This window comes from Physella acuta, unplaced genomic scaffold (assembly GCF_028476545.2).
Source record: "Physella acuta isolate Inbredline_101_S28 unplaced genomic scaffold, ASM2847654v3 ptg000443l, whole genome shotgun sequence".
NCBI classification, from domain to species: Eukaryota; Metazoa; Mollusca; class Gastropoda; family Physidae; genus Physella; species Physella acuta.
In genome coordinates this window covers 33,709-46,707 of record NW_026731962.1, presented here as the reverse complement: position 1 = coordinate 46,707, position 12,999 = coordinate 33,709, and the positions used below count along the sequence as shown (strand labels likewise).

General features: G+C 32.1%; 1 protein-coding gene across 1 annotated transcript in view; it reads left to right on the top strand.

Moving 5' to 3' along the window:
• The window catches only part of LOC131943142 (uncharacterized), a 120,031-nt gene extending 107,559 nt beyond the window's left edge, over positions 1-12,472 (top strand). Inside the window, exons 179-193 of the mRNA XM_059303147.1 lie at positions 3,104-3,273; positions 3,499-3,715; positions 4,086-4,162; positions 4,430-4,493; positions 4,601-4,801; positions 5,140-5,242; positions 5,336-5,453; positions 5,753-5,895; positions 6,173-6,312; positions 7,985-8,312; positions 8,661-8,842; positions 9,918-10,109; positions 11,117-11,222; positions 11,356-11,479; positions 11,795-12,472. Coding sequence (XP_059159130.1) covers positions 3,104-3,273; positions 3,499-3,715; positions 4,086-4,162; positions 4,430-4,493; positions 4,601-4,801; positions 5,140-5,242; positions 5,336-5,453; positions 5,753-5,895; positions 6,173-6,312; positions 7,985-8,312; positions 8,661-8,842; positions 9,918-10,109; positions 11,117-11,222; positions 11,356-11,479; positions 11,795-11,972 — 2,343 coding nt within the window. The 3' untranslated portion in view covers positions 11,973-12,472. The remainder of the gene's footprint in view (positions 1-3,103; positions 3,274-3,498; positions 3,716-4,085; positions 4,163-4,429; positions 4,494-4,600; positions 4,802-5,139; positions 5,243-5,335; positions 5,454-5,752; positions 5,896-6,172; positions 6,313-7,984; positions 8,313-8,660; positions 8,843-9,917; positions 10,110-11,116; positions 11,223-11,355; positions 11,480-11,794) is intronic.
• Positions 12,473-12,999: the final 527 nt, after the last annotated feature.

The window sequence follows — 12,999 nt, the reverse complement described above, 5'->3', positions numbered from 1 at the left end:
AAACTGAGACTTGAAACAAAAGCCTCACAGCCTTGTCATCCAAATACTTCCTATTCACAAGGTAAGGCCAGTATGAAAATATACTGCCATCAAGTATTACATGGTTATAATGAAACATAATCAAAATTTTAGTACCCAACATACAGCACAAGTACAGGTATAAAATTACCATACCTTCAATAGATCTATATACATTCACAAACTGCCACTACCAGGTATAAAATTACCATACCTTCATTAGATCTATAGGGCCTATACATTCACACACTGCCACTACGTTAGAGCATCTAGTCATGATAACTCAAAGCCTGAGATTGTACTGAGCATCACGAAAGTGAAATTACCTAGATATTCCTGAGGTCACATGACCCAGGGAAAATACTGGTTCCATTCCCTCACAAGAGCTAAACAAAGACTAGCAATTGCATACCCACAAGGCTATTTATGATTATTTCCCTTAACTAATACCACGAAATGACATGTGTTTTTAAAAAATCAACTTCCACCTAACAAAACAAAATGTGAAATATTTTAAACTTAACCAAACATGTCAAAATAACACCCAGTCAAGTTATTAACATAACCTGAAAGAAACAAAATAGGTAAATCTATAATAATAGTTTCGCTGTCTCTCTATCTATCTATCTATCTGTCTGACAAGAACGCTCTAGAGAAAACACAAGGAATTTAAAAACCTGCACAGTAATTCGAAAAACGAAATATGACGTCGACACATTTAGCGTAGAGTAGAACATAATCTCAAACCAGAGAGTGCACACAGTAATGTAATGACGTCATTGAAACATTGAAAAAAAGGAAATGTTGTCTAATCTAAATGGTTTGCATGAAGAGTTTCTTGCATAGAATTCTTCGAGTAGGGGCGAAGCCCCACCCCACGCGTAAGAACGTATGAGCCCCCCCCCCCCCCCCTCCCCAACTCAAAAGAAATTTCCTCATCGATACTCTATAATAAAATTACCGCCTAATTAATGTGTCTAATCTAAAAAGTGGTTTTCTCGCAATTTCTTTAATGCAATTCTTCGCGTAGTGGCTAAGCGCGACACCAGTGTTTCTTTCAGACTTTTTCCTCCCCGGAGAGGGGTGGGGGTACTTGAAATTTTCGGGGGCGGGGGTAGAATTTTCGGGGAGGGGGCGGACACTGGAAAAAGTATATAATTATATTTCGTTGAATGGGACGGTAGACATGTTTTTTTAGAGGGGGGGGGGGGGGGGGGTGGGGGGGGGGGTAGGGGGGTGAGTGGGGGGGGGGGTGGTTTTAATTTAGACTTTTTCCTCCCCGGAGAGTGGTGGGGGTACTTGAAGTTTTCGGGGGTGGGGGTAGAATTTTCGGGGAGGGGGCGGACACTGGAAAAAGTATATAATTATATTTCGTTGAATGGGACGGTATACATGTTTTTTGGGGTGTGGGGGGTGTGGGGGGGGGGTGGTGTGGGGGGTGTGGGGTGGGTGGGGGGGTGGGGGGGGGTGGTGTGGGGGGGGTGTGGGGGGTGGGGGGGTGTGGGGGGGTGGGGGTGTGTGTGGGGGGGGGGGCTGGGGTGGTTTTAGTTTAGAGAAAAGAGACAGCACTATCAGCCTAGCGCCCGGTGTATCCTTCCTCAACGGGCCATTTTTCTCGTATATAAATAATCATATAATAACTGCTGAGTTCTATATGTGTACCACAGTTATGCAGTGAGAGGGTACAACTACCTGATCCAATACCATCTTTCCATATCACTACCATTTGATTATGTTTAGCTATGCTACAGTATATCTTGGGACACGACGACATCAACGCTTACGAAGGATTTGACAGAATGACATCGGTTACTAACTCTATTTATTGCACAATAAGATATGGACATCGGACAGCTTGGACAAACGATACTACAACTAGACAACCTAACCCTAACATAACATGGACAAGACTAACTTCAATCTTCTTCCCCGGCAACAACGGAACTCACACTAAAACGTCACTTTCTTGCGTACAGCGTCACACACTCACTCGTTCAATATACGGCCGCACCATCAATCCTGCGCACCGATCTCCCAAGTCAAACATGCATCATAACAATATATAAATAATAATATAAATGAAAATATGCACATACAAACAGTGAGTGAAAATACACTCACACACACACACATATCAGATTCTAAGCTCTGCTATCATTTACTAAGCTCTACCTAGCCCTGGAGTAATATATTACTACTAACAATATGGCATAGCCAACCTAGTCTTACCAAGAACACACATGGTCACTCATGGTACCAACTAGTTTAAATATAGTTATAAGGAGCAACTTCAGCATAACAGATTTGCTAAATAATAAAAAATAAGTGACCAAGCTATTATGAATTTAAATTAAGGTCAGTTTTATCCACAAAGAAACAACCCACAGCTTATTGACCCACACAATCAAACACGCTAAAATTTGCATGAATTATCAAAACACTCCACTGAGGTCCTATTATAGGTATCCAAAGAAATGGTTGCAAACAATAATTAAATTGACTGAATTTAAGACTGATATTTAAAACAACTAAACTACTTATGGCTCACCAAATCACAAATATACTATGCCTAATACTATTGAGGCTACTATTCAAAATATAAAAATAGATATATAATGAGTTTAACAATCATATTACTTGTGGCTTAGAAATGCAACACCACAGATCCCGGAAATAACATAAAAGCAATAAATATGTTCTTTACAGAAAACCTCACAATACCTCTATGTGGTGAAGACCACACCTCACAACATTCTTTCGCTCATAGTAAATGGAAAAAAGAATTGAATCTTGCTATCTAATGAACTTTATACCCATGTTTATCAGAAGTGCACAGATCTTCCACACTAACAAAAATTATTCATTCAGTGAGGCTTGCTACCCCCATATTCAAATAACTGCAAAATAAACCATCCACCCACTCACATTGTTAAAATGTATATATTATAATTTAAGTTTGTTGTCAGAACCCTCAGTAGCTCTGTCATATAATTAAGTAGGCTTTGAATAATCCACATGAAGTGTTTTATATGTATATTGCAACACACTTACTAGATTACATTATATATTTTCTTTTGTTGTGTAGTCTACATTATCTACCACCGCAATTGAAGAGGGAAGCACACCTGCCACTGTGACATTTAGCTTCAAAAATATCAGTTCTTCAATATCAAAGGAAACTTATTGCAACTTGAAATATAATCAAGACTGTAACATTAGTATACACCTAGAGACATTGCTCCCTGAATTTCCAAAGTAAGTTTAATGTGTAATTTTCTTGTGATAACACTGATAGGTTTCTACACAATTTGGTATTTTAATGAAGACATTTTTCCAACACTTCAAAAGTGCTTTTTATTATTTTAGTGTGAAGATGTCAGTTTTGTTGACTTATTTGAGAGTAATTAAACACTTTATGCTAGTTACATGGCTATTCTGGATTTTATTTTATTAATGATTTTGATTTATGATTGTTCCCAGTAAATGTCTCAGAGAATCATCAATCCCGATTGTTGTGGTAAGATCACTTGCTAAAAACACTTGTGATTCTCAAGATTTATTGACATCTAATGTCAGTTTTGAAGTAGCTGCTGTTGTGGATGGTATTGTTAGAGATGATAAAAAGGTGACAGTTCAGGCTTACCAAGTAGAAAGAGCAGGGAGCACCCCAAACAGCACTGTAATATACTCATTTAATGTGAGTAATATTACTAATTTTTAAATCAGTTTTATTTTTCACACTGATCTAATTTACTGATAATGAAAGTTGCATAGCTTATGTCATGTTTATTTGCATTGTTTCTGGTGTAGGCCTATGGAAAAGACTGGAATAAATACAATTTAAATACTCAAAACTCCCTTGGCCTTTATATCTTAAGCTTAATTTATAATGTGGCTTACTTATTTACTTGTATTGAAAAGAAAATTACAATTTAAAATCCTTTTGATTAATATATTTATAATAATAATAATTGAATACTAACTTTGTAAGATATCTGCATTTAATAAGAAGTAATTTTAAAAAAGCTATGAAACCTAATATTAAACAATATAATTTTAAATTATAGTTGACTGTGATAAGTAAAGATTTGAACGCCCTCTGTAAAATTGTTGGAGATCCACATCTTTACAGTTATGACAATACGTAAGTTTTAAAAACTTTCTTTGACATGCCAAAAATAAAATTCATTTAAAATTTTTTGTTGTTGCAATTTTAATTTATCTCAGTGTTTGGTAGGAAAAAGAAAATTTATTTTATGTTAGACCTTAGATACAATTTCAATATTTCTACAAAACACCCACAGCTAAGCAAATACTGTTATTACTTTCTTAACGCTGTCTCTATATGTGATACATTTTTTCAAAATGTTTAAAAATAAAGGTAATTAAAATTGTTATTTTTTTACTTCAGGGTGTATGATGTTATGTCTACTGGAGAATACATTTTACACCTTCATAGATTTCTACCAATTCAGGTCAGTAAGAGGGGCTACAAAAGGCTATCAAACCTTTTTTCACACTAGACAAACCATATTTTATATGTCATTAATTTCATATTACTATTTTTGAATTATTCTATTAGATAAATGGCTACTTCTATAGAACTGGAGCTGGCTCAAGTGCATGTGGTATTGCAGCAAGGTTTGGAGATAATGTTATTAGAGTCAGCAGATGTGAAACAATCAATTCCAATGTGCATCCACTAGAAATAAAACTTTTCTTGAAAACTATGAATATTTCAAATACAAAAATTTACCAAGAGGATAATGGTGACACTGTCAAGGTACTATTTTATTTAAACATTAATTTTTAAGACATTAATACAAATACAATAAAATCACTAAATTCAAACACTGCCTTAGAATATAACACCCTACATCAATTATAGCAAATTTTATGTAAGAATGTGTAAGTAGTTAATTTAGCAAATTTTATGTAAGAATATGTAAGTAGTTAATTATAGCAATTTTATGTAAGAATATGTAAGTAGTAAATAAGAAGCCGATAATTGCAATTTTTTTTTTTTTTTAAAAGAAGTTGGGCATCAAGAAACTATTAGAGAGTAAATAATTAATAAACCATGAAAACTTTAAAAAACTAAAACATGTTCCCCCCACCCAGATTTTTCTACCTTCTGGACTTATTGTGCAAGTGACCAGCTCTATTGGTGCATCAGTTAATGTGTATATTAAGCCATCAGCTCTGGACTTGAGTAATGTAAAAGGTAAACTGGTGTTGGTTCATATGGTTTTAAGGGTTAAAGAATATCTTATTCAAGTTTATGTTACAAAATATTCAATGTGTTACATCTCCATAGGTTTGTGTGGTGTTTATGATGGAAATAAAACCAATGATCTGCTGGGTCAGGACAATGTTCTTTATCAAGTTAGTGACACTGGAATAGATGAGCCTAATACATTTAGCAGGTCATGGAGGTAAGTGAATTTGGAATCTGTATAGCCTGCATGAGAAGTGTTATGTTATTTATACCCAATTGTTTTGTATTGTATTACATTCATGTTCTATCTACACTCAATAAAGATTTTAAAGTGAAACACATGCTGCCTTTAAAATGTGTTCATAATATGTACTTGTAGAGGTTAATTTAAAATGTGTACTTGCAAAATATACTATTTAGCTGGTCATACATACTAATTTTTTTTCTGTACATCATTTTTAATTTGGTTCATTTTTTCTCACTGTAGTACAAAGTATTATGTTTATTATTTTTTAGTGTCAACTCCTCTCAGTCACTCTATAATGGATACCAGTATAGTGCAAGTTTTAACAGAGCAATATATTGTACTTGTGGTTCATCTGGCTCTAGCAGTTGCTCTCAGTTTACAGATGTAGCAGAGTGTGGAGTTAGTATAACAGGTACTGTAAACTGGTTGGATAACCAAACAAAGAATCCTGTGAATATGTTTAGAAGTGGTATCCTACTTAATTAATACACATTTATTGCACTACCAATATGGGTTTATGAGAGAGGAGGGGAAAAAAAACTTTATTAGAAAGCTGATGATAAAATGGTACTTTAATCCTAAATAAAATAATTTACTACACTACTATTAAAAGTAGTACTAGAGTTTTTTTCATGCTGAAAGATTTCTATGCCACTCCTATAGTTATTTCAAGGATAACGTTGTTTCAGGAACTGATATCACACAGTCATTACTAGATGCTTATTCATATGAAAAGTCTTCTGGTATACAGCAGAGGCAAACATCTGGTAGAAAACGTCGTCAAACATCAAATCCAGACTTCTTAGGGTTCAGTACAAATATTACACCAGTAAGTGCATAGAACTCTGTATTTTTTAAGCCTTTAATTTATAAAGTTGTTTTGTCTTAAACAGAAAAGTGTTTTGCAGTAAAATATGAGTTTTAATGAATAATCTCATAGTGTATATAATATATATAAATCTCAATTCTGTATGTAAAAATACATATCTTCTTCTTCTTCTTCTTGTTTGGGGTTTAGAGTCCGCTTTCAAACTTACGACTATATCACAGACTGAAAAATAAAAAAAAACATAAAAAAAAAAACATGTTTGTCGTTGACATACTTCTATGGATTTAAGTGTTAGATCAATTATCGTGCTCATACTCTAAATTTATGAGTTAAAAAATTACTATTGAAAGTGTTGGGAAATAATTTTCATTTTTCAAACTGATAGTAATAATTTTCGGCATGTTCATTAAACACAATTTTTAAAAAATAACAAACATTCTAATTATGTCTGAAAATTATTTATATTGAGTCCTTTAGCACTTACTTCCCTTTGATAAATTAGGAAAAACACAATTACTTCCCTTTATAAAACATTGCATTAGTGGAAAAGAATTTACTTTTTATTACTTTGTTTTGGTGTTGGGGAAAAAAATAATTACATAATTAGTGGGGATTGATCAAGTGCAAATGTTGTAGGTATTTTACGAATAAGCTTGGAGTATTATAATTGTTCATTTGGTTTGGTTTGGCACCTACGTTCGTTTAAGTGAGTGCAAAAAAACTATGAATAAGTTGGGGTACTATAGTCGATTATTAAGCTTTTTTCGTTTGTGTTTTTTTCTTTGGGTTTGTGTTTGTATTTGTGTTTGTGGTTGGTTTTGCGTTTGGGTTTGGGTTGTTTTTGTTTGCTTTTTCGTTTGTGTTTTTTTCTTTGGGTTTGTGTTTGTGGTTGGTTTTGGGTTTGGATTTGGTTTGTTTTCGTTTGCTTTTTCGTTTGTTTTTTTCTTTGTGTTCGTATTGGTGTTTGTGGTTGTGGTTGGGTTTGTTGTTAGGTTTTTGTTTTCATTTGCTTTTTTGTTTGTTTTTCTTTGTGTTTGTATTGGTGTTTGTGATTGTGGTTGGTTTTTTTGTTAGGTTTTTGTTTTCGTTTGTATTTGTGTTAGCGTTATGTTTGGGTTTTGTTGTTTTGGTTGGTTGTGGTTTGGGTGGGCAATGCCGTGTTTATGATGATTAATAAACACACAGGTAAGGGTCTTTAACAGAAAGGTTTTTCACAGAAGCCAGAGCAGGGCCTGGCCGGGACGGCTAGTATAATATATATGTGTGTTCGTGTGTTTGCACGTGTGCATGTATATGTGTGTGCGTGTGTGTATATATATATATATATATATATATATATATATATATATATATATATATATATATATATATACATATATATACATATACATACATATACATATACATATATATACATATATATATATATACATATATATATATATACATATATATATATATACATATATATATATATATATATATATATATATATATATATATATATATATATATATATATATATATATATATATATATATATATATATATATATATATATATATATATATATATATATATATATATATATATGTGTTCTATGTATGTATATACATTTAGAGACAAATTTTAATAATTGACTAAACATAAATGTTTGTTCTACACTATTTAGACTTCATCAAATATTACATTGGAAAGTGCAACTGAATCATGCAAAAACAGGAGTTCTACAGTAAATGATGAATGTTTACGTTACATTGGTGACAACTTGAATGAGGAAATAAACAATTGTGCTAAAGATATAAGCAGGACAGGCTCATATCAATGGCTGGATTCTATGGTAGACAGTCTAAAAACTACTTGTTTGGATAAATTAACTACTAACTCCTCATTATGGAATGACCCCAATACAGCTGATGCATCAGTGAAACCAACAGCACAACCTATTGTTGATACTCTGTGTCCACAAAATTGTAGCAACCATGGAACTTGTCTGCTAGGTAGAGATTTTGTAGCTTTTTTCACTTAACTTTTACTTTATTAAAAAGCCTTTAATTTTTTTTAAATAATTTAAAATATTATTTTTTGAATTTAATAACTAATACTAACAGTGCTGGTAAGTGCTTGAGATTACGTTAATTGAATTACTCCTTGAAGAAGTGCCTTTAGAGAATACAGTCTCATATATTTAGCTGATATTAGATTTAGCTCGATTGACACTATAGAATATGATTAGGTTGAAATTTTTTAAGAACTGGCACTTTGAGCACAAATCCTGTTTTAGAAGTATGTTTTTAAATTCTTTTTAAAGGGTTTATTATTACCATGTATATTATTTTAATTTTTAGGTGAGTGTCACTGTGACTTAAATTACACTGGCTCTGACTGCAGTACAACTGGCATGCCTCAACCTGCCATTGATGGTCAAAGTAATGTTACTTGTGACACACAGAGTGGAAATTGCAGCCTAGTGAAAATATTAGGCCAAGGCTTTACTAATACAACCATGTGTTCCATGAGCTTTACTGATGTAAGTTACACCAATTTTAAAAATAAAGATTAATTAAGCTTTCAGTAGAAGGTCATCAAGTCTTGATCTAGTGTGTTGGATTACAAATGCTATTTTTTTTTCACATTTTTTTTTATACCAAATGTGTACTCACCAGTAGGAGGTGGGATTTCAAATATGATGTGTCATTGTGTGTTTAAAACATATGTTTTATGCTAGTTATGTTTTAAAATTATTATTTACTATATTTCCTCCTTTTATACAAAATAATTAGTGGATCTGTCATGATATTTTCCCTTTAGTTCCCAAGAACAGACACAGAAAACTCTTTCCATTTTTGCCAGACTTTGGAAATTTTCTTGTCAGTCCCCCAAGATAGTCCTGCCTTTGTCTTTTGCTTTTCTGCTGTGTACCTCTGCATTTCACTTGGCCTTACCTGGTTTCTTTTTCCCTGAGATGTCCTGTTAAGTGCCAATCCTGTGATGTCATCTGGATTCATTCTTAAAACATGCATTATCCAGGGCTCTCTTCTTTTTTATGTGTTGGGCCAGTGGATGCCTATTATACTTTGTAGGCACTTAGTTTGGAAAGAATCCAGAGATCTGCTGGTGGCAGTTGTTACTTTTCAGCATTTGCTGCCATACAATACAACTCTATGGATATTACTTTTGAAAAGTCTGCATTGGTCTTGGAGATTTTCTCCTATCGCTATGTTTTTTGCATGGTTGCAAAGGCTTCCTTGGCTTTAGATATGAATGTTTTGATTTGAGTGTTTTAGTCTCCTTCATAATTAACAATCTTGCCTAAATATGTGAAATCTTTTACTTCATCCATACTTGCATGTTGTTTATTTTAGTAGACTTGGTTTTGTTAATGTTTGATTTGAGTCAAACTCAGTTTGCAAAAGAAATAGTCTGTTTAGCTTTTCTTTCATGTCTTTTTGACTGCTAGCGTTAGTAGATTACAGAGATAATACTTCAGAAATGTCAGTTAAAGTTGAATAGATATCTTTGTTTTAAAATTATTTAGCTTTCAAATGAATATTATGGAAAAAGTGACCTAAAAAACTTTAAGAAAAACTGTTTACCATCCTCAGGGCTCTAATAAAAGCACAGCCTCCGCCATTTACCAATCGCAATATGTTGTTTATTGTAATGTGACTGATAACAGAAGTCGCCTCATCACTGTAGTGAATGGTGAATTGTCTAGTAAAGAAAAAGCACTATTTTTAATCTATGATTCGAGATGTGCCAAATGCCTGGGCAGCTCTATAGAGTGTTCTGTAACCGTAAGTCTTTCACAGTTATCTATCTATCTATATATATATATAAAGCAATGTATGTGTGTATGTTTGTCTTTTATGCAATACTACACCTTTCATCCGATTGCCATGAAACTTTGGGAAGTTGTTGAGAATGTTTTTGTAAAAAAAAGAATTTCATATTCGCATTTTTGGAGCCCCAGGAGGGTTGATGAGAATACTCCAGAGAAGGTTTCTGCAGGGGAAAAATTTGTAACTTCGATTGGGTGGCCCCTGGCAGGGTGCGATTTGGCGCACAGCCTTTACGTGAGTGCTATGGTGCCTACTTTCATTTTAAATAGTGCAATAGACTATGGATAAAATGGGGCATTCAATAAATTCAATCAGGCGAGTCCTCCAGCCCCCAGCAGGGTGCGATTTGTCGCCTTGGGCTATCCAGTGAGGGCTATAGCGACTGCATTAGCTTTAAACAGTGAGATAGACTCTGGATACAATGGGGCATTATATTCTTTCACTAAACTGAATTAAGCGGTTCACCAACTAAATTGAATCTGGCGCATCAGCCCGCGCACCGGCAGGGTGGGACTTGCTCCAGGCTATCCTCGAACTTTCTCCTAACCCAGTGGCAACCCTAGTTATCTATTCAAAGATAAATTATTTAGTACTAGATAAAGAAAACAATTACTTGGTTTTAGCTATTATTTATTATTATTATTGCTTCGCAACTACAGAAAAAATAGTGCACTGTAAAATTGTAACACAGTATTATTTAAAACAGTTTATTTAATTTCATTGGATATTTAATATTTGTATTAACATTTTTCTTAATGGTTTGTGAATAATTATGTAAACCTCTTTAAAAAATAAAACACAAAATTTACTATTTTTATGATTTTATTTTTACTGTCTGATGTTTTTTCACTTTACTGTGTGATGTTTTTCACTGACTGAGAACTAGATCTATAACTTATTTTAAAATGTTTGAAAACTTTTGAAAATAGATTTTATCATTCATTTTGTTCCATGGATTTTAGGCTGGATGTTTTATAGACTCTAAATGCTATACCAAGGATGATTCACTGGATACATGCAATAAGTGTGATCCTTCTACATCTCAAACAGCTTGGACAACTATAGAAAGTATGTTGCAAGGCATTAAAGTTTGGATTATATAAATAAATATATAATATTATATATATAATAACACATTTTTTTTTCTCTAAAACTAAGTAAATATATAAAATATATAATTTTTTTTTACTATATTTAACAGACTGCAAACCCAGAAATCCAGATGCAGTAGAATTTAACTCCCTCACAGTTATCATCATAGTTGGCTGTATAGCAGGGCTACTGTTAATTGTTGTAATATCAGTAGCCTTAGTTATATTAATCAGGTATGTATAAAATTAGTAGTTAGAATGGGGTGATTCTGGTTGTACCTTTTTCTTTATATAATGTACAGTAGGGCAGCAAAATTAACAGCCAAATTCTATAAATATATAAATGTGAGATGCAAAGTCAAATTCATTTTTAATATATATATATATACTTTAGTTAAATTTACTACAATCTAGTACACATATTTTATATTCTACCACAAACTAGCTAATACTTTACTCTTAGCTCAAGAAACACCCTAATAATCATTTTCATATTTATAAAATAATTGAATGAAATTTCCAACTAAAACAAGACATTTTATATTTCAGAAAACGAAGACTTCATTTAAGGATGCAAAAGTTAAATACAACATCATCAGATGAGGATTCCAGTTATGGTAGGGTTTATGATGGAACATTTGGGCTCCGTACTGATAGAAGTCTAACTTTTTACAACCCCTCTCTAGCCCCAACACACCAAGATTTGTACGACAACAATGATGCATAAATAATATTTAGTATGGAAGATAACGTAAAAACAAAATAAACTTTGGACTATGAATACTGGTATACAATTTAACAACAATGTCCTCTGTGTTCACCAAGTCTTAATCTTAATTTCTATCATATTCATATACATAATAAATTTATAACTGTTGCGTTGTTGTGATATACAATTTCCACTGGTGCCTTAATTTTATTTCATTTACTTATCAATCTGTACATATTTACTCTTTTTATTTTTAAAATTTTTACTCTATTAGTATAGACAAAATTATTTATAGATTATAAACATCAAGGTAATTTAACAAGTAATATAATATCAATATGACAATGAATTTATCCGGTCATGTACAAATTGCTACACTAATGTATGCAGAGTAAATTATTTAATTAATTTTATATTGTTTTAGACAATCAGCATCATTTAAGTGATTTTAGGAAATAATTTAAAACAATATTATTGTGAACCTATAGCAAAAATATGAATTATTTTCAAACATTTTTTTTTTAAAATTAGGTATGAAAAAAAGTAATCATTGATGTTTCTCCAGCAGGACTGGACTATGTTTACTCTTTTACCTTTGCAAGTCAAAGTCTAAAGAATTTTTCTGCTTTTTGTTTAATACATTATAATTACATTTTATTTATAACAATGTTCAATTTTTAGAGATAGATTTAAAAAAAATAAGTTTTATTATAAATAGTTTTGTTAAATTTTTATAAACTGTAACATATAGGAATGTGTAATCATAATTGCCTTAAATTTTGAATTGAAGGACTTTTTTTTGTCAAGGTAAATCCTTAAATTGTTTTTGTAATATTGATGCACTTGTTATTACAGGATCAGACTCATGTAATCCATACATATTATTATGCATATTTTTATATGAATTAATGAATAAATACATATAATTATTTTGTTTTTTTTTATTATCTTTTTTACTTGAGTTAAAAACAATAAAACAAAACTTCGTCGAAGCTGCTTTGATCAGAAACATTGCAAAGTACCAAATCAAAGAAAATAAACTAGA